At 50.7% G+C, this 26,598-nt stretch overlaps 1 protein-coding gene across 1 annotated transcript in view; it reads left to right on the forward strand.

Moving 5' to 3' along the window:
- The window catches only part of Slc29a3 (solute carrier family 29 member 3), a 37,005-nt gene extending 26,863 nt beyond the window's left edge, over positions 1 to 10,142 (forward strand). The window contains exons 4-6 of the mRNA XM_059243809.1: positions 740 to 966; positions 4,087 to 4,249; positions 8,244 to 10,142. Of these exons, the coding sequence (XP_059099792.1) occupies positions 740 to 966; positions 4,087 to 4,249; positions 8,244 to 8,898 (1,045 nt within the window). The 3' untranslated portion in view covers positions 8,899 to 10,142. The remainder of the gene's footprint in view (positions 1 to 739; positions 967 to 4,086; positions 4,250 to 8,243) is intronic.
- The last annotated feature ends 16,456 nt before the right edge of the window (positions 10,143 to 26,598 follow it).

Genomic DNA, 26,598 nt, shown 5'->3' on the forward strand with positions numbered 1-26,598 from the left:
TCCTGGCACTGGACTGTCAGGGTATGATCTCAGCAGCTGCTGTCCCAGCTAAGACCATCTAGGAGAAATGTTATGAGAGCTCCCAGGCTCACAGCTGAGTGACCTTAAGCCAGATCCTTAGTGTTTCTGAGCTCAGCTTCCTTACCTGTGAACAGGGAGGGGATTGGTATGTCTGTCTCACAGAGCCAGGGTGGGAGGTGCATGAGGTGAAATGTGGAGAATGTTTAGAAGAAAATTGGGCACAAACCAAGTTCTGTGACATCAGTGATGGTGATCCTCTTCCCTTGCCCATGGCCACATCTGGAGATGGGAGCTGGGGTGATTGTGCAGTTTAAACACTAGATGGGTCTAACAGGAGGGCAGTGATGAAGGAGGAGAAGTGTGGTCTTGCCTGGTGTCTTGGCCTGGAGCCTCACAAGTTGGTGACAAGTGCCAGTGTCTACTGACCTTGCACAGGGCTCAGGTCTTTGTGCTGCGTAAAGGTCTCCGGAGCTTCCCCTTCCCCCATGGGTAGATGGACACCCCTCTGCAGAAATGGAAGCCAGGCCCCCAAGTCTCTTCCTGGGTGTCACAGGGCTAACGAGCAGGAAGGCAGAATCCGAGGCCAGGCGTCACAGTGTTGAAGTGAACAGCCTGCATGTTGAGCTCACCCCCTTCTCTCTTGTGGCTCACCAGCTGACCCATGTAGAGGCCTGAGGGGAGTCCAACCATCTCCCCCTGCTTCTGGTCCTCTCCCCAGGGTCCAGGTGCATGTGCGTGTCCTGGCCTCACTGTCCGTCTCACTGGTCATCTTTGTGGTTATGATTGTGCTGGTGAAGGTGGACACTTCCTCCTGGACCCGAGGCTTCTTCACGGTCACCATCGTGTGCATGGCCATCGTCAGCGGCTCCTCCACCATCTTCAACAGCAGCGTGTATGGCCTGACAGGCTCGTTCCCCATGAGGAATGCCCAGGCACTGATATCAGGTGAGAGCCCACCGTGAGAGGGAGTCACAGAGAAGGAAATGTGTCCCGGGTCCCCTGTGTTTTCTTAGTGTCCCCAAGCGAACCATCCTAGACTGGGTAGCTGAGAGTCGTTCATTCTGCTCAGTGTGCAGCTTGGACAGCGGATTGAGAAGACAGTTGGCTCTCCACTGTCCCAGTGTCCACGGGGGGGGGGGGGGGGGGTGACTCAATTAAGGCCTAGGGGTGGGTGGCATTCCTTGTGGCCCTCGCTCTGTTTGCCTGGGCTGTCTCTGTGGCATAGGCCCAGGCTGTACAGAGCCTGAGCGTCGGAGAAGACCCAGGCAGCACTTCATTTTGATGAAGCCACAGAAGCCATATGGGGAACAATTTCTGCAGCCCTTGGCCCACCCAGACCCATGTGGGTCTCTGTGGCTCCCTGGAAGGTGTTGAGGTCTTACCAGCAGAAGAGCGGATAGATGGGAGATAGGATCACAGCCGTGATGGAGGCACCCTGTACCTTCGAAGCATCCTTTCTGAAATCAGCCTTCCTTCCTTCCCTTCTTTCCTCCATCCTTCCTCTTTGTCCCTTTTCCTTTCCTTTGGTCTCCCCACCACCACCATTCCCTCCCTCCCTCCCTCCCTCCCTCCCTCCCTCCCTCCCTCCCTCCCTCTTTTCTGTCTTTCTTTCCTTTCTAGTTTTATGGAGGCTCCACCTTCTGCCAGGGGTGGAAAGATGAACCAGACTGTGTCCTATCAGAGCCAATAGCCTAGTGACTAAGCTCCTGGTTCCCCGAGACTGTGCCAGGCTGTGGCTTGCTCGGGCCCTGACTTGGGGCATCTCTCTAGCTGAAGTCTGGAAGTGGATGCTAAGCCTGTTACGGGGACTTTCGCTGTTTCCTCTCTCACCTAGATGGCCCCACAAGGTAAACAGAGCTGGGTCAGTTAGCATCTGCTTTATCTGCAGACCACTGTCCCCTAAAGCAAGCCCGGAGGCTGCTGTCCTCTCTGTCTCCATGTGTCCCTGATGTTCAGAAGACTGCTTTAAACACTTGCCTACCTGAGAAGAATTGCACAACGTGCAGGACTGTATCTGTTAGTTAATATGCCAGGTAGGATGTGGCAGGGATGACAAGCACCTTGACAAGCACATATCCCCTCCCCGCTCTATACCAGTGCCAGACATCACTAATAGATCCCTATCTTTCCTCTTGAGCCTCTAATTCCCTCTCCAGCCAGCACTTGAGGCAATTACTCTCTGTGGATCAGAGTCTAGATATGAGCTCCGTCTGTTTGCCATTTTTGATATAGGATTAGGCTTCGCTTCTATCCCAGGAAACCCTTGGGCCTAAAATAAAATAAAAATGAACTTGTCACTGAGTTTTCTGAGTACAGTCAACATGCTCCTGGCGTTGCTTCAAGAAAGGCAGGTCTGGGGCTGAGCAGAACAGCCATCAAAGGCTAATCCCTCTGTCACCACTGGCCTCAAAAAGAGGCTCTTATCCCCTCATCTCCCTCCGTCCTGGTGGAGCTTTTCAGCACAGCTTCGGCCCTGCTGGACACCAGCAAGGGCAAGTGGCCCCTCTCGTCCACCTGTAGAGCTCCAGAGAAGAGTGTCTCTTGGGAATTTTTTTTTTTTTTTTGTCTATTTTTGGAAGAGTGGGGGATGCCAGGTATGGCGGCACACACCTCAGTACGTCACAGACTGAGGCAGGAGGAATGTATCAGGCCAGGCCAGGCTACATAGTAAGACTCTGTCTTAAAGAGTAAAAAGGGTAGGTGAAATTAGGACTTAGATGCTAGCACTGAAGGAGGGTAATGTGTGGGGCCCTCCCTGGTACCAGGCCAGCACCCCGGACCCAGCTGAGATGACTCAGTCTCCCAGCGGTCCCAGCCCCCTTTGCTTTTTGTCCAAAGGAGCCCATCTGTGAATTCCGCGCATGTTGGCATCTGAGGAACAATTCATTTGTTTTGTGCTGGTGTTTTTCTTTTTTTTTTTTTCTCAAAGTCCTCATTTGCATGTATTTCCATAACTGATGAGATAGTGGGAGTCATGAAGGATGAGCTCCCGGAGGCCCGGTTTGTGGCTGCCGATAATATTGTAGATTCAAGTTGGAAGGGAGAGGGGATCAGTCAGTGGGGCTGTTAAGATCTCTTCTTCCTCCGGCGGCCACCGAGCGGCTCTCTGAGCTAACCCCACTTCTTCCAGAGCGCCCAGGTAGGGATTACAGCTCCTCAGAAGTGGGGGCCCCCCCGGCAAAGGGTTTACCCCGTTGCTGCCGCTTTGATGTGTGAAAGATGGGAGCAGCCAAACAGTTAATTGGGAATCTGAAGATTTATTTGGCGTTTGGCTCCTGTCTGCGTCAGACTCTGTTTAACATGTAATAATCCTTTTAATCCTCATAGCCGTCTTAAGGGGTGGCCGCTCATAACACTCCCACTTACAGACGAGCAAGCCGAGGCACAGAAAGGTCAAGAGATGTGTCAGGGAGCACACAGCCCAAAGTGGTCAAACAGGGATTGGGTTCTGATTCATTTGTTTGTTTGTTTGTTTGTTTGTTTGGAGACAAGGTTTCTCTGTGTTGTTTTGGTGCCTGTCTGGGATCTCGCTCTGTAGACCAGGCTGGCCTCAAACTCACAGAGATTCCCCTGGCTCTGCCTCCCGAGTGCTGGGATTAAAGGCGTGCGCCACCACTGCCCAGCTTGGGTTCTGATTTAAGCATGAATCCCCTTGATCACTCTGCTAGTGTGTTTGTGGCTTTGAGGACTGGCCTCAAGTCTTGGCTTCAAACCCCACCTGGGCTGATAGAACCTGTCTGGGGGAAATTGGAAGAATTTTCCATTGGAACCAAGGGAAGTTCCAGCAGTTGTAGGAGAGACAGTAAGGTGGACAGAAACACTTGCCCACTGTTCAAAGCTCTGGAACTCAGGCTCCAGGGACCCATGCCCCCATCCCCAACCTCCTTCCCAGCTTCAGATGCTGTGAGCACCAAGGTGTTTGTAGTGTGTATATGTGTGTGTGTGTGTGTGTGTGTGTGTGTGTGTGTGTGTGGTGGGCGGGGTGGGTGGGGGGTTGACTTCTGAGGCCATGTGCCTTCCTGAGCCTATTGTGATGTCCTTGTGGTGTCCTCTTGCTCTCTACAGGAGGAGCCATGGGAGGGACAGTCAGCGCTGTGGCCTCACTAGTGGACCTGGCAGCATCCAGTGACGTGCGGGACAGCGCCCTCGCCTTCTTTCTCACAGCAGCGGTCTTCCTTGGGCTCTGTGTGGGGCTCTACCTACTGCTGCCTCGGCTGGAGTATGCCAGGTGAGGTCCCTCTGCCCTGCCCTCCGCGTCTGGTCATCCGATTGGATCATAGGTCCCTGTCCTTATGGGTTACCTGTTCCCCAGGACTGTGAGTTTTAAGAGGGCCGTAGCATGTAGGAATCTTGTTCCAGGGGGTCCCCCAGTTGCTGGGTGAATTGGTCTTGGGTGGGAGACGCTGGCTTTGATCACACCTCTGAATCACTAGGACTGGTGAGCTTGGGGTTCGGGAAGACTGACTGGTGGAGGTGGGATTGGGCAAGAAAAATAAGGAGTAATGGTTCTTTTTTTTTTTTTAAAGACTTATTTATTATGTATATAGTGTTGTTTGCGTGTATCCCGGCAGGCCAGAAGAGGGAGCCAGATCTCATTACAGATGGTTGTGAGCCGCCACGTGGGTGCTGGGAATTGAACTCAGGACCTCTGGAAGAGTAGCCAGTGCTCTTAACCTCTGAGCCATCTCTCCAGCCCTGGAGTGATAGTTCTTAACCACCGAACACATCCCCACCATCACCTCCTGCTCTGGCAGGAGATGCAGCCTAGCTGAATTTTTCTATCTCATTTATGCTCACACATTCCTGGTTCTCTTAAGGTTATGGTTATTAGTTAATATTTCCATGTGCAAGTTAGGAGACCAGGGGTCAGGGAGCCGGGAGGTAGCAGGGACTCCAAATTCCTACTTTTAGCTCCCTGCCTGTGGGCGCCCTGGTTTCTCAGAAGTTGCACCCATGTCTTTTGTGCTTTCTACTGCTCTTTAAAAACAGAGACAGGGGCTCAGGATGTAACTGAGTTGGTGGAGTGCTTGCCTTGAAAGCAGGAAGCCCTGGGTTCGATTCCCCGATGCCTCACACACCAGGCATGGTGGCACGTACTTGTTATCCTAGCACTTAGGAGGTGAAGGATGGATGGAGGATCAGACAGCCCTCCTTATGGTATTTAACGTTAGGGCTGTTCCCAGAGTGGTACTGTGGCCTTGACGGTCTTTTCTTGTCTCATTCCGTTGTCTCTGAGTGGAACGACACTTTGAGAGTCCCCACAGTGCCTGCTTTCATCACACCCCAGTACTACCTCCATCAGATTGTGTTTATCAGTTCACCTGGGCAGGCCGAAGACTTTCCTGCTGGGCCTCCTGGGGCCCTGCTGTACGTGAAGCATCTGTATCTTTGCTGATTAAACCTGGGACAGGAATCCTGTTTGCAGAAACTCATGCATGGGTTGGGGCTTGTGGAGGGCTGAACGCAGAGGTCTGCACTATTTCTCACTTCAAGGGAGCTCCCAGCACATGCTCAGGAGCCTCTGATAAGCCGGAGTCACACAGATGACTCGCACCCCTGGCTCAGCTGCCCTCAGCCATGAGCTGGGGGACATTGGCTTGGGCTTCCGGACCTCCTGTGCTGGCTGGTCTTATGTCAACTTGACGTAAGCTAGAGTTATCTGAAAGGAGGGAGCCTCAGTTGAGAAAACACCTCCATATGATCCATTTTCTTAATTAGTGATTGATGAGTGAGGGCCCAGCCCATTGTAGGTGATGCTGTCCCTGGGTTGGTGGTCCTGGGTTCTATAAGATATATATTACAGCTGTTGTAATACGTCCTTTCTACACACACACACACACACACACACACACACACACACACACGCACACGCACACGCACACGCACACGCACACGTATATATGCATATATAAAACCAGTTCTGTTCCTCAAGCAGCGAACCCTGACTAATACATCAGTAGACCAACATCATGAGTTTACAGTGGTCAGAATTTTAAAAGGATGAGATACGTGCCGTCACAGAGAGAAACAGATGAGTCACTTTGCTCAGAGCTTGCAAGGGACAGAGCCCAGATAAGTGGCACTTTCTGTCGGAAGAGCAGTTTCTAGCTAGCAGAACTGTATTCTAGTTTGATTATATTATAGTTTTAGTAGTAGCAATAGTGTGTTTTCTTTGTCTTTGTTCCATTGAGCTGGGGTCTCCTTGAGATTGCAGTGTGCTGGAAGATAACCTTGAACTCCTGATGCTCTTGCCTCTACCTCCCAGGGCCTGTGATCACAGGTGTATACCACTGTGCCTGGCTTCTTCCTGTCAATCTACTTTTAATTTTGTTTAAAATTTGTATTATTACCATGTATGTGTGATGTGTGTGTGCGTGTGTGTGTGTGTGTGTGTGTGTGTGTGTGTGTGTGTAGCATGGTGTGCATATGGAGGTCAGAGGACAACTTAAAGACATTTGTTCTCTCTGTCCACAATATAGGTTAAAAGTGCAAACCTTTGAACCTACTGGTCTTTTCTAGAAATACCCTGCCAAAATACTCGGGGATGTGTGTTCAGGTGTGTGCATGCATTACACTCTGCCCTGGGTCTGGCAGTACTGAAAGGCTGGGCCACCCTGAAAGTCATCTGTAGGGGAGCAATTCAAGTGTGTGCTAAGCTGTGCTTCAGTGACAGAAGGGAGGGACACAGAGCCACGTGTGTGACAGGAGGGCCACAAGTTAGTGTTGTTCAGACTGTAATAGGTGTGTGTAGATATAACCAACCGTCTTTTTAAATAAGAAACACAGAACCAATGCAAAGAAGAAAGCCAAGAGGTCAGAGCTAAGAGCTAAAACCTTACCCTTCCTCCTACCTCTCCGAACCAGAGCTACTTCCTGTGTTAAAGTTCTTATATAGAGTTTCTGTTCTGCCTTCTCATTGGTTGTAAACCCAACCACATGACCGCCTCGTCACGGCCTGTCTGTATAGGCCTCCAGGTCTTTTATGATTGGTATTGAAATTAAAGGCAAGTGTATCCAATACTGGCTGTATCCCTGAACACATAGAGACTTACCTAGCTCTGCCTACCAAGTGCTGGGATTACAAGCGTACGCCACCACTGCCCTTCTTTCCTATGGCTTGCTAATAGCTCTGACCCCCGGGCAACTTTATTTATTAACATACAAATAACATTTTAATACAAATAAAATACCACCATAGGTGTGTGTTTATGAATGCTGGGATGAATGACCTAGGCTATTGTGGGTATTATTTGTAAAATGTATTTAGGCATTATGGCTGAGGTCTTAAGAGCTGTATAGCTGGACTACATATTCAGAAATCTGTCTGTGTGTGTGTGTGTGTGTGTGTGTGTGTGTGTGTGTGTGTGTGTGTAAAATTTCTCAAGGTTGTATATATGTGGGGAGGGGCTGTTTTTGCTTATTTTTTTGAGACAGGGTTTTACTCTGTGACCCAGGCTACCCTGGAACACACTATGTAGCCTAGGCTGGCTTCAACTCACTGTGTAGCTAAGAATGACTTTGAACTTCTGATTCTTCTGCCTCTACTTCCTGAGTGCCAGCATTACATATGAGCTACCACATCTGGTTTATGTGGTGCTGCGGATCAAACCCAGGGCCTCAAAGATGCTAAGCAAGCACCCTGCTAACTGAGCCACACTTCCGCATCCCTGTTACCCCCTTCGCTACACCGTTTTAGTTGTTTGGTTTTGAGACAGGGTCTCACTACATAGCTCAAACTGGTCCCAAACTCACTGCAATCCTTCTGCCTCAGCCTCCGAAGTGCCAGGGTTGCAGGCCTGAGCCATCACCCTGCTTATGTTTTATATTTCTGAATTTTTAAAAAAATTTACCTAAACCTCCCCTTTCCACCACAAAACAAATCCAGGCCAGGGCCTCCACTCACCATGCAGTGATACTGGCTCGTTTCCTGTCCCTGCACATGGTGTGGTCCAGGGACCTCTGGTCCAGGGACCGGGGTCCAGTCTGGCGGGCTGGCCAGGGATGACACAGGCCATCTCTAACAACCTGTCCCTCCCACATCATGTTGTGAGACCCTGGCCAAGAGGTTCCCAGGGCTTGGGCTTTGCCTGCTGAGTCTCTGAGGGCTGCTCTGAGTACCCCACAGTGGTTATGCAAACTCTGAGGTCTCCTTCTGTGTCCCTGGAGTTACTGAATGAGCGGTTCCATAGTGACCCACTGACCATGTCACTGTCCCTCTGCAGGTACTACATGAGGCCAGTTGCCCCAGTCCACATGTTTGCTGGTGAAGACAGCCCATCACAGGACGCTCCTGGCACCTCCTCGGTGGCCCCTGGGTCCAGAGTGGTACACGCGCCACCCCTCGGACCTATCCTGAAGAAGACGGCTGGCCTCGGGTTCTGTACCATTTTCCTCTATCTTATTACTGCTCTCATCTTTCCTGCCATTTCCACCAACATCCAGTCCATGCACAAGGGCACCGGCTCCCCGTGGACCTCCAAGTTTTTTGTGCCCCTCACTGTCTTCCTCCTTTTCAACTTTGCTGACCTCTGCGGCCGACAGGTCACAGCCTGGATCCAGGTGCCAGGTCCCCGGAGCAAGGTGCTCCCCGGACTGGCACTGTTGCGTGTCTGCCTCGTGCCCCTCTTCCTGCTCTGTAACTACCAGCCACGATCACACCTGACTGTGGTGCTCTTCCAGTCCGACATCTACCCTGTGCTCTTCACCTGCCTGTTGGGGCTCAGTAACGGCTACCTCACCACACTGGTGCTCATCTACGGGCCCAAGATCGTGCCCCGGGAGCTGGCGGAGGCCACCGGTGTAGTGATGTCTTTCTACATGTCTGTGGGCTTGATGCTGGGTTCAGCCTGTGCAGCCCTGCTTGAACACTTTATCTAGGAGGGGCGGCGAGGATGTGTGTACTGTGCGAGGCTTGGGCCCTTGGGAGAGTCACGGGGGAGCCGAGGTCTCAGATGGTGTTAAGCAAGGGGCTGGTGTTTCGTTTGGTGCAGAGCAGAGCCCACTCGGGCTGCCTTTCTCTAGGGGTGCTTTGGAGCCACATCCTTGCACATCCTGTGCAAGGAAGGAGACATTCTAGACACAGTCCAGCATGGTGGCTTATACTTTTAATCCCAGCACTCACAAGGCTAAGCTGGAGGACTGCTGTGAATTCGAGGCCAGTCTAGCAACATAGTAAAACCCTAACTCAAAAAAAAAATAAGCTAAAACGAAAACCCTGAGACATTCCAAACACTTCAGGAGAACACTCCAGAGCCATTTGAAGGACACAGTTGTAGCTAGGATATAGTGCTTGCTTCTCGTTCATGAAGGAAGCCCTGACTCCCATCCCCAGCACTGCATAAACTGGACATGTTAGTAAAATCCTGTAATCTTAACACTTGAGAGGTAGAAGCAAGAGGATCAGAAGTTCAAGGTCATCCTCAGCTACATAGAGAGTTTGAGGTCAACCTGGGCTACATGAGACACTGTCTCAAAAACAAAAAAGAAAGTACATTTGTAAAGAGGGGGTTTGTTACCTTGGTGGCTAATAAGTAGCTTGTCTAACTTGTGTTCTCAGAAGGCCAGAACCCAGCCTCACTGTTTCCGGCTGACAGCAAGCTGGGAGAGAATCTTCAGTGTTTCCTCCACTGAAGGTGGCTCCTGATTTCAAGGTCCCCTCTGCTATGGCCAGTACTCAGACCTAGGGCCCAAGCATGTGCTGATCCCTGGGCTCTGCGGGTAAGAGTAGACAGTCTGGAAAGACCCACAAGGCGGGCCTCCTAACCCTTCCTACCTGAGGCCTGGGCTCCTGAAGTCTCTCTGTGTCAGGGACTGGGCCTGGTAGGCCTGGTCTCCTGATGAGGACCATGTGGCCCAGTGGCCTGCAGCCTATTTAGGGCAGGGCAAGTACAGTCATGTTTATAGCCTGTTGGGGCACTTGATTCAAGGGCATAATAAATATTGGGGTTCTCAATGTGAGCATTGTTGGTGTCTCCCTCAGTTGAGGTCTTGGCAGGAAGCAGTGTGCTGAGATTGGGTGATGTGGAGGGATGAAGGGACAGGGACGGGAACCCCAAGGACTTGGGGTACACTACCTTCCCCGTTGCTGTAACAAAATACCCAAATAAAGCTGCTTGAGGAATGCAAGGTTTCTACTAGCTCACGGTCTAAGAGGGGCACAGTCCCCTGTCATCAGGGTGGGAAAGGCACAGCAGTGGACGTGGAAGTGGCTGATCACACTGTACATGCAGTCCAGACCTCAGCCCATGGGATGGAGCGATGCTGCCCACCTTCAGGGTGGGTCTTCCCTCCTTAGTGGTACTCCTCTGGAAATGTCCTAGCAGACACTCATGTCTCTATGGTAACTCTAAATGCAGTCTCATAGACAATGGAGATTAACCATCACGCTATTGAAGACCCAGTAAGAGCGAGGCCCTTCACACTTAGCCTGAGGAAGGAGAGCCCTTCTAGAGCGTAGGCATGTGACCTTGCTTGGGGCGAGCAGGGGCAGGCCCAGACAGCTGTGAGGCAGAGACTCCCTCCTCCACCCACCCACCCTACATACATCCCTAAGGATTGCACAACTGCCTGAGAGGGTGGAAACGTGAGCTGAGGGTGGGCAGGAGGATGTCGTGCCTGAGGTGTTGCCCAGCAGGGCCAGCGTCACCTTTGCTGCGGAGGTCTCCAGACGTCAGGGCCATGCTGACTGTTGCTCAGCAGAAATCAGGGTTCAGTTCCCGACAGTTGCAGTTGGGATGGTTTCGGGAGAGGACCTCCAGACTCAGTCACCCCACCCAGGAGACCATGTCCCCTCACATTCGATATACTTGCGTGAAGTGACATGGATACCAAGACCTGGTTTGACAGGTGCCAGGGCCTCCTGAGAGGCTGTTCCTCTGGGAGAAAAGCTGGCTTGGGGATCAGGTAACTTCACTAGACCAAGCGTCCTTTCTCAAGGTTCCTGCAGAGAGAGGAGAGCTCATCCCCAAGATACGGCTACCCTCTGAGCCAGGAGCCGATGGAGGAGCGTGGGCTGGGGGATCCTGCAGATGTTGAGTAAGTGGGAGGCAGTGTAATCCCCCCGGTGGCATTAGCTTATGCTCCCTGCCGTCACCTGCTTCACACTCCCACTCCAGCTGAAGGATGGGAGAAGACACCCTTGAGGGGGTTTCTAAACTTGAATCTAGTAAAAAACCAAAACAAAGGAAAAAAAAAAACTATCTTCTATTCCCCCTTCCCCGTGACCCATGTAATGCTGTGGATGGTCTGAGATGTGGGTCTAGCTGGTGACTCATCCCAACCTCGGATGTGCTGGAAGTGGGCCATGTGTCTGGTTAAAGAGAAACAGCAGTGTGTGTGTGTGTGTGTGTGTGTGTTGGACTGCTCTCACATGCTCTAATGAAAGGGTGACTCTCAGGGACAAGGGTAGCATCTGAGTGGACAGGAAGGTGGTAGCAGCTGTGGTCTGACAGCATCCAGACAGAGGGATGAGTTTGTGCCCACCCCGGGCATAGAGGAGAAGTGCCCCCTCGGCTGCCCACCCTGGGTATAGAGGAGTATAGAAACTCAGCTGGCAGGGTTATCTCCTTTCGACTCACCTGAGTGGGCATGTTCCCAAAGAGCCATCCCCCTCAGAGAGGGGAGGAGAAGAGAAAAGTGCAGTGCCAGGCAGGGGCAGACACAGGCCTTCAGGTGGTGAGCAGCACGTGGGTTTAGCCACCCTGCTTCCAGTCTTGAGTCTTCTGACCACAGTGACCTTGTAGAAGCAGTTCAGACGTTCAGGAGTGTGAGCATCCTGCTGTGGATGCTCTTCTATGTAGATTCCCTGCCCTGAGGTGGAGATGAACTCAGTAACGCTCAGAGAGATCAAACAACTTTCCCAGGGTCACTCAGCTAATAAATGGCATAGATGGAAGTCAAACCTCGTTCTTCCTAGACTCACAAGTCCTTATCCACCCTCCTTTCTTGCTCTCCTGGTTCAGCTTGAACTTTCTCCGTGGTTCTGGTTTTGTGTTATTGAGAGAGGGTGTACCGTGAAGCCCAGTTTGGCTTCAAACTCAAGATTCCTCTGCCTCAGTCTCCCAAGCAGTAGGCATAACGAACTGCCCGTTAAGCAGTTAAGCACTGTGTGCCTACCTTTTTCTCCTTGGTTCTTTGTGCCCACTGCTCTTTTCCATTTTCTGCCATCCGGATATATTGCTCAGAACCCTGGCCTGGTGCTGGCTGTGCTGAACCGAGAGGTGCGCTGGTGGGAACTCCCGCTAGCCAGGGCCCACTTCAGTCCTGCCCCAGCCCAGAGCACACCCTCACCTACTTGCTGGGCACAGGACCTGAGATTGTTAAGGCCCTGGCCCGCTTTCTCCCGTGTGCCCTTCCTCCCCCATACCAGCCACGGCCATGACTGTTACTCCAGCCTGGGCAGTGGACATGGGAAACAGTGTGGGTGTCAGAAAGTCTTACTCCCTCCGGAGTGCAAGTCAGCCTTCCTGTGTCTTGATTCCTCGTCTCTAAAACCAGGGCAACAGTCAGTCCCATGACAGTGACAGTGTGCCATGCCCACTTCCCCCCCACCCCCACACTGGACATCGCTGCACATGTTACAGGCATCGTTGTAGGCAGGTACACAGCTTCCTGCTCCCACCCCAGCCTCAGCCACATGGTAGACATAAAAGTAGCCTTTGCCTCAGACGTTGACCACAGTGTAGACTGCTCTGGGCTTGACTCCAAACGACGGTGGCAAAGATGACATGTTCTCAGGCCCTCAGCAAACTTGGTTTTCTTCCACTTTTTGCTGCTTAGTCAGCTTGTTGCAATGCCCAGCAACTTCTCTCGGGGTGGCCATACCCTGCCCAGTGCTCAGGACTCATCCCTGCCTGGCTCCAGGCCTTACTGGCCGCTGTCTATGCCAACACCTCCAATTCTGGGTCTGCCTCCCAGACACACCCAGCCTGGAGTCAGGAGCACTGGGGATGGGAAAGGTAAGTCACAGGAGCTGAGCTGCTGCTCATTCTGACCCACAGACGGGCTGCCTCACTCTCATTGCTAAGCCTAAGCTAGGAAATGGCTGTCCCTCACCATCCTAAAAAAGTCCCCACCCTTAGGACAAGAGCTTGGGCCATTGTCCAGTCCAGTGGTGTGGATTTGCACTCTCCCCTCTTCCTGGCCATGTGATGGTGGGCCAGTTCAATGTCCACCTCCTGTGTCTCAATTTGCCAGTGTGTCTGTAGCACAGCCTCTTTCACAGCCATTGCAAGATGATGGTCATGCACAGAACACACCAGAATAGCACCTGGTGTACCAGGCTGAATGTGCCCCCTACTCATAGATGGAAACCCTAACCCCACATTCAATGGTACTAGGAGGTTGGGGATCTCAAAGGTGATTCATAATGATGGTAGAGTCCTCATGAATGAGCTCAAGAGAGCTTTTATCCTTTCCAGGGAGAGAACCATGGGAAAAGATGGTCATCGGTAAAGTGGGGAGCAGATGCCAGGACGAAACCTCCACAACCTTAGTGTCGGACTTCCTGGCTTCCAGAACTGTCAGGAATATCTTTCTATTGTTCAGAAGCCACCAGGTCTGTGCCGTAGTTTTGTTTGTTTCTATATGAGTAGGCAGAGGTGGAGATTGGTGCTGGAAATGGGGTGCTGCAAGGCCAAATACTTTTATTCTGGGCTCTGGGTTGCAGGGAGATAAACAGCAGTAGGCAAAGTGCTTGCCTTGCAAGCGCAAGGGCCTAGTTCAATAACCCAAGCCTCCCCCAGAGCGTCTGTAATCCTAGCACCAAGGAGGCAGAAACAGGCAGGTCCCTAGGGTCCACAGGCCAACCAGCCTAACCTATGCATCAGGTTCCAGGCCAGAGAAGGACTCTGTCTCTCAAAGAGGAAAGAGGATGGTATCTGGGGAACAGTTCTCCAGGTTGCCTCCTGGTCCACATGCACACATGCTCACAGCCCCCCCCCCCCCGCCCCCGCCACGAACACACACATATACATATTCACAAGAACTGGGCTAGGGGTATAGGCAAAGAGAGTTTTGTGGGACATGGTAGAAAAGTCCTGTATTGCCACAAACACACCTTTAAAAGCAATTCTGGTGACAGTTCAGGGGAGAAAGAAGTGGGAGCTGTGTTATAGGGGGCCTGACTATTAGAGACTTCCTGCGTGGTACTGATGTAGTACTGGATATCAGAGAAGGTCTTCAGTTAAAGCTCACGGATGAAGTGGGAGCCTGCTGAACAGCGAGGATTGCATGATGTGGCTAGGAGGCCTAGAGGCCCAAGGGGTGGAATGTAGTGATTGGAATGACAATATCCCCAAGAGGTTCAGATATTTAAATACTTGGTCTCCATTTGCTGCCACTGTTTGGGAATGTTTAGGAGGTACATCCTTGCTGGAGAAAGTATGTCACCAGGGGCAGAACATTCTAGTGCCCTGGGCATCATGTGTTGTTCCTGCCTCATTCTAAGACCCATATCCAGGTTTTGTTAAATTTTTTTTTTTCTTTTAGTTTTTTGAGACAGGGTTTCTCTGTGTAACATTCCTGGCTGTCCTAGAACTCGCTTTGTGGACTAGGCTGGCCTCAAACTCACTGAGATCTATTGCCTCTGCCTCCCGAGTGCTGGGATTAAAGGCATGTGCCACCACCACCAGGCTCCATATCCAGGTCTTAAGCTGGGGTTCCTGGGTGGGATGAGGAAGTCATGGAACCCCTGTGGTTGTGGGCAGCAATGTGTTTGCCTCTCTTGGGGATAGGAATCACAGCTTTCAACAGATCATTTAAAAGAGTCAATGATGGATCATGGTGCCAGTACACCTGGGCACCCAGCTCCTGTAACCAATGTAGATGGGCTCCTGCTCAAGAATGACTTTGAGCACGACTCTTTCCAGTTGGCCAATGACCTTGGAGGAACCTCTGTAGCTGTGGTCCCTTGTGTGCCTGTCTCCATGGCTTCCTTGACAGCTTGTAAAGATTGAGCTCATCCACACATGGCTGGTCACCCAAGCCAGAGGGTCACTTGTCCCCGTCGGCACTGGTTCCGTAAGGAGGAACAATGGAGACAAGATGGCAACTCAGGTCTAGAGGCTTGGCTGGCAGGTGACATCATGGGAGAGCGAGTCTGCTCTCAGAGATAGGAGGATGCCCTGTAGGGAAACTAGAGGGTGAAGCAAATCTACCCGAAGTTTCAGTTCTGGCCAACTGCTAAGAGCCACCGGTCAACATTCCACACAATGCAGGAAGTGGCTCTGGCCCAAGGCAGAAGCTGTGAATCTGAAAGAGCCCGAGAGATGCTGCTGCAGCATCTTCCCATGGCCTATTTGAAGTCACCTGTCTGGTCTGATGACTGTCATTGAGTCACACACATTAGCGTGGACACTTCAGGGGAGCCGAAATGGAGACACAGGTATGCAGCTGTACGCGGCAGAGGCAGCCGAGGTTGAAGCCCAGGCTGCTGGCCTCCAGGACCAGTTCATGGCCATTCCCACGGTAGCAGGTCTCATCAGAAACCTCAGAAGCACTCCCTAGAATGCGGAGGGCTTAATCCACCCTCAGGGCCCCATCTCCTAGTACAGGTGGGATGACAAGTTCCCAGGTGTCTTTAATGCTGCCTATAGGAGAACGACCATGCTCCGGAAGATGGATGAGGGGTTGTCAGGAGTTTGCCCCTGGCCCGGGAGGGAGTGAACAGACTTCATCTGCTCCTGTTCTGGCTGAGGGCTCACCTGGAAAGTCCTTGAAGGAGCCGAAGCATCAAGGCTCAGCCTTCTGCAGACATAGTCACAGACTCAGGCTGGCCTCTGCAGTTCAAGTGCCAAGTTCTGCCTCTCCATGTGCCGCGTGGTTCATGGCTTTTCTTCTCCGTCGCACCCTCCCACCTGTTCCCCTCTCACCTGAGGCCTGAGGGAGGGGGTAAGGAAGGGTGAGGACTGAGGGGAATGTCTAGATGCAGAGCTGTGATCTCACTCCTGGTGGGCATTGCTGGAACCTGCAGTGAGAGGGTCACACCTCCTACCTGCTCTCTGGAGCTCATTAGCTGTTGAGGTGAGGCTTCATGTTTCTCATTTTGCTGAGTCTTTGCTGAGACTCCGAGAGGGAAATGAGCCATTACCACTCAGCAAACACGCTTTGAAACAGAAACTGAACCTTCTGCATTTTCTAATAATGTCTCGTGAACTAAAAATGCAGAAGTCTGGTCTCGCTTCTTCCAAGTCCCCTTTCTGAAAAGAGATGTCTGGAGTTTGCCTTCTGCTTATTAAGCTCCCAGGGATAGAGTGGGAGGTCAGGTGCCCCCAACATGCCAGGCCAATTGATGGTAGTTTAATGCTCAATGCCTGGCCTCTGGGCTGTTGTGAGGAGCAGGGAAATGTTCCCACTCCTTGCCTTTTTCTTTCTTTCTTTCTTTCTTTCTTCTTCTTTTTTTTTTTTTTTTTTTGTTTTGGTCACTCCTTACACCCTGTTCTATTGGTCAAAGGTTAGCCACTTTGATTCCGGAAATGTGAGAATCAGGGATGGTTTTGCTGTGAAATAATCCTCTTGTACACTTTAAAGATTTGTCACTCGAATTGGTTTAATAAAATGCTGATTGGCCAGTAGCCAGGCAGGAAGTATAGATGGGGCAGCCAAACTAAGGATGATGGGAAGGAGAAGGACAGAAGCATAGAGTTACTGACAAACACAGAGATGCAAAATGAGAATGTTGTGCTGAGAAAAGATACCAAGCCACGTGGCTAAACATAGATAAGAATAGTGGGTTATTTTAAGTGTAAGAGTTAGCTAGTAACAAGCCTGAGCTATTGGATGAGCATTTATAAATAATATTAAGCCTCTGTGTCAGTTATTTGGGAGCAAACAGTTGGGACAGGAAAAGTTCTGTTTACATTGTTTAGAATTGGGGGACACTGGATGAGTCACCGATCTCTCTGAAGCCCCAGAGAGATAATAATAATCTTGGATTATTAGTCTTGGCATACCTCAAAATTCTGATTGTATCAGGACATCTTGTGAACCACAGAGTGTGTAAGGCTTTACTAGCTTGTGTTGTGCTCACAGGTCCATCGGGTGGTTCATCTTCATCATCAGTTTTGCTGGATTTGGACTCCCCTAGGAGACACACCTCTGGGTATGTCTGTGGGAATGATTTGAGAAAGGCTCCACTGAGGAGGGAGGACCCATCCTGAATGTGGGCGGCACCATCCCCTAAGCTGGGAACTGGCTACGAAGGAGAAAGTGAGCTGGGCACCAGCATTAGTTTCTATTTCCTGACTGTGGTTGTAATGTGACTAGTTGCCTCCCATTCCTGCGGCCATCCCTTCCTCACCAGGATGGACTGCATCTCCTCAAGTCAGAAGCCAACATCAACACTTCCTTAACTTTCCTTTTTGTCGAGCATTGGATCACAGCAATGAGAAAATAAAACTAACACAGGCCCTCAGAGCTATTTATATCTTGTCCCCTGGACAGAGTTGTAGGACCAAAGGGACCTGACAGACTAGAGCCCACAACCCTTTCCCATGCTGGAGCATACTCTAGAGACCTGGGATACCTAAGTCTCTTGTCAAAGGTGTGATGAGATCCCAAGCAGGCCTTGCCCTATACTTATATCCCTATGGGCAGGCTGTGCAGGGCTCTCCTAGGCATGGAGGAAGTCTAGGGATGGGTGGAGTAGGTTAGGGCATCCATGAGTATGCCGGATAGATGCAGAACTGAGCAAAACTCTTAGAAGCCAGAGAACATTTAAATAAACTCAACCTTCTAGCTTGTTGTAAGAGCCTGTGTGTCAGGGTGAAAGGAGGCACGTGTGCCACAGAACTTGAGTCACACAGTGGGGCCCATGATCCTGCAGCTTCTGTTGTCTGTATTCTGAAAATCTTTTCGTTACTAGAAGTTTCAATTCTTCTCCCTCGGAGGCGGGCACAGCTCTTGTTTCCTCGTGGCCACGACCCTCTCTGCTGTCTTTCTGGATACTCAGAGCGGGACCTTATTAAAGAGTGGAGCCAGGATTAGTGGAGATTAGCAGAGAACTTTTGCAACTCCTTCTCTTTCTGACTGCTTCTTTTCCTCCAGGGCAGTGGTTTTCAAACTTCCTAATGTGGCGACCCCTTAATACAGTTCCTTGTGTTGTGGTGACCCGCTAACCATAACATTATTTTCGACCTCATAACTGTAATTTTGCTACTGTTAGGAATCGTAATGCAAATATCTGAGATGCAGAATATCTGACCCCTGAGAAAGGGTTGTTGGACCTCCAAAGGGTTCTCGACCCGTAGGTTGAGAACCACTGCTCTAGAGTCATCCAAGGCCGGTGGTGAGCAGGGGCCATAGGTCTCCCTTGGCAATGACTGGTTGCTCTTTTGTCGTTGAGTGGTATCTATGTTAACTCACAGAAAGAGGATGAAGTTCCATTGTGTTGATGCAGGAGCCTCAAGGACACTGAGAAAGGACCCTGGGGCCATCCTGGTACTTGTATGTGCTGCTACCTTGTCCCTGCTGGCTCACGTCTCCATTGTTGGTGGAGTTGGTGCTCAGTTGGTGAGGTGGAAGGTCAGTGGTTGGAAGATGTCAGCCAATGACTTCATCACACATGGTGGGGTCCCTCCTACGTAGAACCTAGATCTCCTACACTTCCTCAGCTCTTACCCACATCTTACTGCATGTGTGAAGCCTTTCCCAACATCTTCTCCCCCTTCAGACACCCCTCTGGAAATGTAGACTCTGATCTGGAAGTTGAGTGACTCCCACTTCCTTCCTGGGTCCTTGAAGATGCAGCAGAGGTGGGGGAACAGCGGGTGACTGTCACACGCTAGTTTGTTTGTTTGTTGAGACAGCATCTTGCTCTAGCCCAGGCTGGCCTGGAACTCATAGAAATCTTCCTGCCTCAGCCTCCCAGACATGACAGACATGAGCCACAACATTCAGCCAGTGCCCATTAAATTCTTCAGACCATCTTCTCTGTACCTGAGGTGGTTCTGATGCAGAATAAGGTGGTATGGGGTGAAGTGAGATGTCTGTGATGGACTCACTAGGGTGCATCCCATAGTTCCCACTAGATGCCTAAGAGAACCGCCAGGGATGCTGGGTCTTGGACATGAGAACTGGGCCGTCCAATGGCGATTCTGGTCACTATTTCTCTACACGGAAAGTCAGCGCCTGGCTGTGCCTGAGTGACACCGGTAGAGAATTAAACCCAGAATTATAGCATGGAGAGGATGGCTGGTTTTCCAATGTCTGAATCCTAATTACCTACAGGAGAAATGCTCAGATTCCCACTCTAGTTCTTCAGCCCACTCCTTAAAACTCCATGTTCTTCCTCCACTTCTCTGACACAGACTTGGTCTCTCGTTGGCCTGGGGATCAATGATTCTGCTTGCTAGTCCCTGGGATCTGCATACCGCCATATCAGCTTTTTGTTTGTTTTTTTGAGACAGGGTTTCTCTGTGTAGCCCTAGCTGTCCTGGAACTTGCTCTATAGACCAGGCTGACCTTGAACTCACAGAGATCCACCTGCCTCTGCCTCCTGAGTGCCAGGATTCAAAGATGTGCACCACTGCCTGGCCTTTTTTTTTTTTTTTTTTTTTTTTTTTTTTTTTTAACAACCACAAAAACATGGCTTCTGAGGATTGAACTCAAGTCCTCGAGCTTCCACAACATGCATTTTTACCAACTGACCTATCTCACCGGCCTGTGTTCTTTCTTTTCAAGGGAATAAGCCCGGTTCAAGATCTTGCCCACTGGAACTGAAAATAGAGTTATGTGTCTTTCTAAGGTTTCTTGCATTCTGTTTATGACAGGTGACATCGATCCTCTATTAATGATACACAGGAATTTTTAACGTTTATTTTGGGGGGGGGTATGTGTGTGTACTGCTGCATGTGTGTGCAGATCAGAGGACAACTTAGGTGAATCAGCTCTCTTCTTCCACCATTTAGGTCTAGGGGATCCAACTCAGGTCATCAGGCTTGGTGGCAGGCTCCCACTGAGTCACCCCTCCAGCCCATGTACATAGGTTTTGTTTTTTTCTTATGAAAAGTAAATGTAAGTAAAACAGTGGAACAGAAATACTCATTATAAATGCAAATGATTCTTTCCCACTTATTTAAAGTCACATACAAGGTAGATTTTGTTATGTAGCATTTTCATGCATGCATGTTGTCATAGTTAGGGTTTCTGTTTCTGTGAAGAGACCATGGCCACATAAACTCTTACAAAGAAAACATTTCACTGGGGTGGCTCGCTTACAGTTCAGAGCTTCAGTCCATTGTCATCATGGCAGGGAGCATGGCGGTGTGCAGACAGACATGGTGCTGACTGCATCTTCATCAGAAGGCAACAGGAAGTGGACTGTGACACTGGGCGGTAGCTTGAGCATATATGAGACCTCAAAGCCCACCCCCACAGTGACACACTTCCTCCAACAAGGCCACATCCTCTAATAGTGCCACTCCCTGTGAGGTCATGGGGGCCAATTACATTCAAACTACCACAGATGGTCATGTAAATGGTTCCTGGATGTGGCAGATATTATTCATTGGAGACCCAGGCAGGAGTCTCCAAACCTGAGTTTCAGGCATTTGGGAAGAACATATTGCTTTCTGCCCTGGACACTTTAGAGCAGGAGGCTGGATATGCTCCCCCTTTTGAACTGAGGGTCCCAGGAGTCATTTTGTGATTGTTTTTGCTCTTCCCACTTGAGCCAAGACAAATAAGACTCTTATATTTCTCATCTGTAATGAGGGCATCCTCCTGCCCTCCCCAAGGTCGCTTGTGGCAGATGGGTTGTACATACATCCTCACAGGTGCGTCTGATGAGAGGCTGGCAATCGGGGCCTCCCTCCATCACCCAGCTGAAGAGGGAAATCAGGGCTGCTCCTGTCTGCCTGAGCCACTGCTGGTGCCCAAAAGGTAGGTCCTCCCTCCAGGACGCCACCAGCCTGCACGTGGGGGAAGAGAAGAGACAGAAGGAGACTTTGGCTGATGTTAGGACAGCCAATGCCACACTTTGTCAAAAGCTGACCCTGTCGCCCTAGATGAAAAGAGGCCTCTCAATGGTCATCACGGCACCCGCTTTCCCTCTGTGACTCTATGCCCACAATTATTTCTCTGACTCTGTGTGAAGGTTTCTGTTGTCATTTTTGCAGTACTAAGGTTAGAGCCCAGGGCCTTGTATGTGGCAGGCAAACACTCTACCACTGAGCTACATCCCCAGCCTCGCCTCTATTTTTTATTTTTAAAAATATACGGGACCAAATCGCCCATGATAACCCAGACTGGCCTCAAACCCACGGGCAATGAATCTCCTTCCCCCTGTTCCCCAGGTGCTGGCATCACAGGTAACTGCTACTCAGTTTTGTGTGTTTTCATTTTAAACTTTACCATGGAAAACTTGAAGCGTTTCCAAAAGAAAAACAATAGGGTAGTGTGGCGAGTTCTATGGACCTGTGACCCAGCTTCAACCAACAGCTGATTCCGTTATGGTCTAGCCCTTGCCCTCCCACCCCTTGCCCTGGAGGCCTCCCGTTTTTGCTTTCTAAATATCTTGCTATGTGTAACCTTTGAAAAACAAGGGCTCGTAACACATAAGCTTACGTACGTGCTGTAAATACATTTGTCCCAAACCACAGAGCACATACCACCCAGAGGGCCAGAGCTGTCGGCCATGGACTGGGGTGGTAATGGCGGGTCATCAGAGCACCATCAGCTGTGGCTCATTGTGTTACTCTGATGGCGGCTATTGATAGGTGGGCACAGGTTGGAGGTGGGTGGCAGCAGGAGAGATTGGTGAGTCTCTGAACTTTCGATTTTGCTGTAACCCTGAAATGACTCTAAAAATTGTCCTTAAGAATCGAAAAGCTCAACCGGGCGGCGGCGGCGGCGGCGGCGGCGGCGGCGGCGGCAGCGGTGGCGCACGCCTTTAATCCCAGCACTTGAGAGTCAGAGGCAGGAGGATCTCTGTGAGTTCGAGGCCAGCCTGGGCTACAGAGTGAGATCCAGGACAGGCTCCAGAGCTACACAGAGAAACGCTGTCTCGAAAAACCAAAACCAAAAAAAAAAAAAAAAAAAAAAAAAGAATCAAAAATCTCACAATACCGTCAGAAAATTTAAAAATGAGCAACACTTTCATGATATGTGATTAGAATGACTGTCTCTCCCACAAGGCTGGGAGTCTCTCCAGAGCATTCTGTGCTGCTCTTGGCTATATCCCGGCACCTAGCCGAGTGGCTGAGAACCAGTAAGTCCTTACAGGCTAGGGAGGTGAATGAGTGAGTGGACGAGGAGCTGAGGGCCTACTCTGCTCTCTGTGGCTGCTGCCCCCATCAATGCTTGACTCCACCACTGCTCCCAGGTCCCCAGAGTCTCTCTTTCTGGAGATGAGCAGGACCGAGCCCCTCCTCTGCCCACCTGCATCTTCTCAAACTCACAGTGAGTGGCTAATCCTCTCCCCTGGCTGCAGCCAGCTCCCCCTGCGAGGCTAATTCCACCTTCCCACTTAATCATCATACTTAGCACTTTCAATGAGGGCTTTTCGTCTCCGAGCCCCACGCAGGCATTAGCTGATTACTGTAATCTGTTTGACTCCCAAGGCGTCCACCAGGAAGGCGGGAAAGGACCCGAAGCCTCCTTTCCCTTCCAGAAGCTCAGTTTCCTCTCCTGTAAACTTGGGAAGCAATAGCTAACCAGCATAATTGGTGGTGGAGTTAAGTCAGATGCAACCCGGAAAGGGCCAGACATGGTCCCCTAGCAACCAACAAGCCCACAGCTGGGTTTGAATCCAGCTTCCTCCACTTACATTTTCTGAGCCTCAGTTTTCTATAAAATGAAGACGGTGCCCACCTGAGTTTACTAAAAGGGACGGGAGACATGCTATGTGTGTTTGTCACGTGCACAAACCACACAGGGCTCCAGAGAAGTCCAGTGGCCATTCTTAGAAGGAGGTAAATGAAGGTGCAAGAGGCCGAGATGTTGTTTACCTAGGAACCAGTTCCTTCTTCCCACCTTCGTCCCCTGTGAGTGTTGGAAGGTAAGATGTCCGTGTGTCCCTCATGATAGCCTCAGCAGCTAGCCCTTGTCCATCCTGTGCCCAGTGTAAGGACAGACATTAGGCACAAGACAGCTCTCAGTCTGGATGGGGTGACATTGATTTTTGTTGTTTTGCTTTTGAGACAGGATCTCATATTGCCCAGGCTGGCTTCAAACTCATGATGTAGCCAAGGCTGTCCTTGGACTCACGATCCTCCTACCATCACTTCCCAGGGATGACAGGTGTGTGATAGATAGCATTTCAGGTTTATGTGGCCCTGGGGATGGAACTTAGGACTTTGTATGTGCTAGGCAAGTGCTGTATCAGCTTGCTACATTCCCAGCTCAGGACTGCGCCGTTGGTGGAAGACTTTCACAACCTTTCTCTGAGAGAGAGAGAGAGAGAGAGAGAGAGAGAGAGAGAGAGAGAGAGAGAGGTGGGGGTGGGGGGGTGGGGGTTATACCCACATTTTACAAATAGGGAAACTGAGGATCATGCGGAGAAACACAACACCTATAGAGACCCAAAGCTGGACCTGCCCTTATGCCAGTTTGCATGTCTCTGGGGGTGGAGAGGGGGCCCCTGCATCAGCTGACCTCTAATGCTGCAGGGAGTCTGCAGTTGCTGCTTTCTGTCCTTGGGTTCTGAATGGGTTGGAGCTCAGGGCATCTGCTTCTAGTTCAGGATTTCAATCGGATGGAGTCACCATCCGGGGTTGTGGTGGCAGACTGCAAATCCTAGGAGATGTGCACTTACTGTGTTCACAAGGCATCACTGTGAGGTTAGAGGGGACTCCAGGAGGGGAAGGAGGCCCCCCTAAACACTGGCTGGGCCTCAGTGGAACACTGTCCCACCCAACCAGAGCTCCTGGCTGGTACAGAGTTCACAGCCAGAGTATGAGCTGTAGGGACTGTCTGGAGCATACTTAAGGGAATCCCTGGAAATCAAGCTTTTGTCTGGCCAGTGGGAGAAAGTTAGTAAACAAGATATCAATCAATTTTCTAGATGAGCCACTGAGGCACACAAAAGTTAATTAACTTTAATTGGCACGGGCTGCAGTTTTAAGTCAGACCTATCCTGTCTGCTATCCAGTGTAACAAGAGGAATAGCTGAAGCCCAGAGAAGGACATCAACCTGCCCAGAGTCACACAGCGAGCTAGTGGCTGGGCAGAGAGTGAACCTAAGTGTCCAGACAGCCAGTCCCCAAATGTGTCATCAGAGTGCCTAAACCTTAAGTGATTCTCGGTTCATATTTAGAGACAGGGCTAGAGACAGACCCAGTGTGGCTGCAATCAGGGAGCCTGGAGATTAGGGAAGACGGTAAAGGTGGTGCTGGGGACACCAGAAGGGTGTGCTTTCGGTCCGGGTTTCTGTGGATTTCTTTGCTTCTGTGGGACTTCCCTTAAAAGCCAGCTCTTCACCCAGCCTCCAGGGGTGGTGGTGCTGTGCAGCACTCAGCCTCCAGGTGGCGCCCTGCACTGCAGATCTGGACTCCCCCAGGCACTGGGAGCCTGCGGGAATCTCACCCACACAAGATAGCCTGCATCAGGTGGTGTCTAAGTTTTCCAGATGTCTCTGGAAAACAACTTCCCCCCTTTCCCAAGGCCACTTTACCTGGCTTTGGCAGCAAAGAGCTGGGAGGCTCTGGGGAGATTCGCTAGAGGTTTTGGGGGCTGTCAGCTACCTCCTGGTTCTTGGCCATGACCAGCTTATATAATTAAGAAAATAATTTTATTTATTTATTTATTTATTTATTTATTTATTTTAGTGTTGGGGATTGAGTCCAGGACCTACCAATAAGCTGTGACCTCAGTCCTTTTTGTTGTTTTGTGTTACCTGGGGTCACTTTGGACTTTGATCTTCTTGCCTCAGCCTCTTGAGTAGCTGAGATTATACCAGGCCTTGGCTACACAGCCCTTTCCTCGCATGCAGAGTGCAGGGTTTTATTTCAGGAACACCAAGAGAATCTGATGGGATGTCCAAGAGCTCCTGGCCCATGGCAGGTACCTCCATCCAGGGCCTGTCTAGATGATCCCCGTGGACAGATGTCATGTCTGCTTAGCTGCTGATGCTTCCTATTTTTTTTTTTTGTCCCCTCACAATGGTGGCCCATCTGTCCATGCCTACCCACCGTGCTCAACCTCTGCTGCTCACCTGCACAGACCTCAAACTGGCTCCCAGAGGACAGATAGATGACAGTGGTCCAGGGAAGACACTGAGCATCACTACCTAGCCTCAAACTCCTGCCGCTATCACTTCCTAGGACCTCACTCACGCTCCTTAGCGTGTGTCTTCATGTGGCACTCAGCCTCCTGGAAGCTGGTTGGGAGATATGCTGGAGCAGCTCTAGCCAAGTAAATGGGAGGCAGAGAGGTGTGTTTGCACCTGTCATTCTAAGCAAGGCAGTTGGGAACCTGTGCCCCTCCCCGCCAACCCCCATCTTGCTTTGCCCGTGTGTGGTCATAGATGTATGGCTCCAAGATGAAGGTACCTGAGGTCCTTACTCTTGGGAGCCATTCCATGATCTCTCAAACCCATGGGAGTAAGGAGCAAGCTTTTGTGGCCACTGAGGCCTCCACCTCAGTTACCTTGCCTACAGCCCACTGAATTGGGCCTCAATGATCTCATCAGTGAAATGGGGACAGTAATATCAGTACCAGTATCGTAGAGCTGTTGTGGGGATTAAGTGAATTTGTGGATGCAACTCTCTTGACCTTCAATGAGAGGATACTGAAGGTAGGAGATGGTTTGAGATGCTCTGAGCCAGAAAGACCCTGGACCTTGCACCCATGCTTCTTGACGATGTCGAGGCTTAGGTGAGTGTGTGACTTGTTTAGGGTCCTTCAGGCAGAGTGTGGCAGAGTCACACTGAGCCCCATGTCTGAGCCCTAGCTAATGCTCTGTGGGCACACCTCACTCCTTGTAACAGTTACTAGCTAGCGGTAACTGGTGTTACTGGTTCCTGTACTTGGCAACCTAACCAGAATGAAAGTGGCTCTTCTCTAGGGCAGTGTGATTGCGTATGGCCCCGAGGAGGCTGGATGTATCTGCCAGAGGATACCCTTTTGGTTTTTGTATTTTATTTTAGTTGCACTGGGGTTTAAACCCTGGACCTTTTCATGCTAGGTAAATGATTTATCACTGAGTTAAACCCACAGCTCTCTTTTTCAATTTTACTTTGAGACAGGATCATGCTGCTGCTGAGGCTAGCCTTGAACTCACTGGGCAGCTCAGCCTGGCTTTTGGACTTGTGTTCCACCTGCCTCAGCTTCCCAAATAGCTGGGATTACAGGTGTGAGACAATACATCCAGCCCACCCTCCTTTTCCAAAGGGTTTTAGGAAAACCTGTGTGTGAGCAGTGAGGCTAGGGTGAGGCTCAGAGCATGACAAAAGCAGGCCTTGCTCACGGTCCCTCAGTCCCCATGGTCTCTGCCTTCTCTCTGCCCTGTGGTCCCAGCCCAAACCAGCTCCATGGCATGTGACCTGCATAGCCACACAGGACCTGTGTCTGGAAGGCCCTGGCAGGTTGATGTTTTGTCATTGCTGTTCTTCTCTGGAATACATGCAGGCATAACAAGGGGAC

Source organism: Peromyscus eremicus, chromosome 16_21 (genome assembly GCF_949786415.1).
Source record: "Peromyscus eremicus chromosome 16_21, PerEre_H2_v1, whole genome shotgun sequence".
Taxonomy (NCBI): Eukaryota; Metazoa; Chordata; class Mammalia; order Rodentia; family Cricetidae; genus Peromyscus; species Peromyscus eremicus.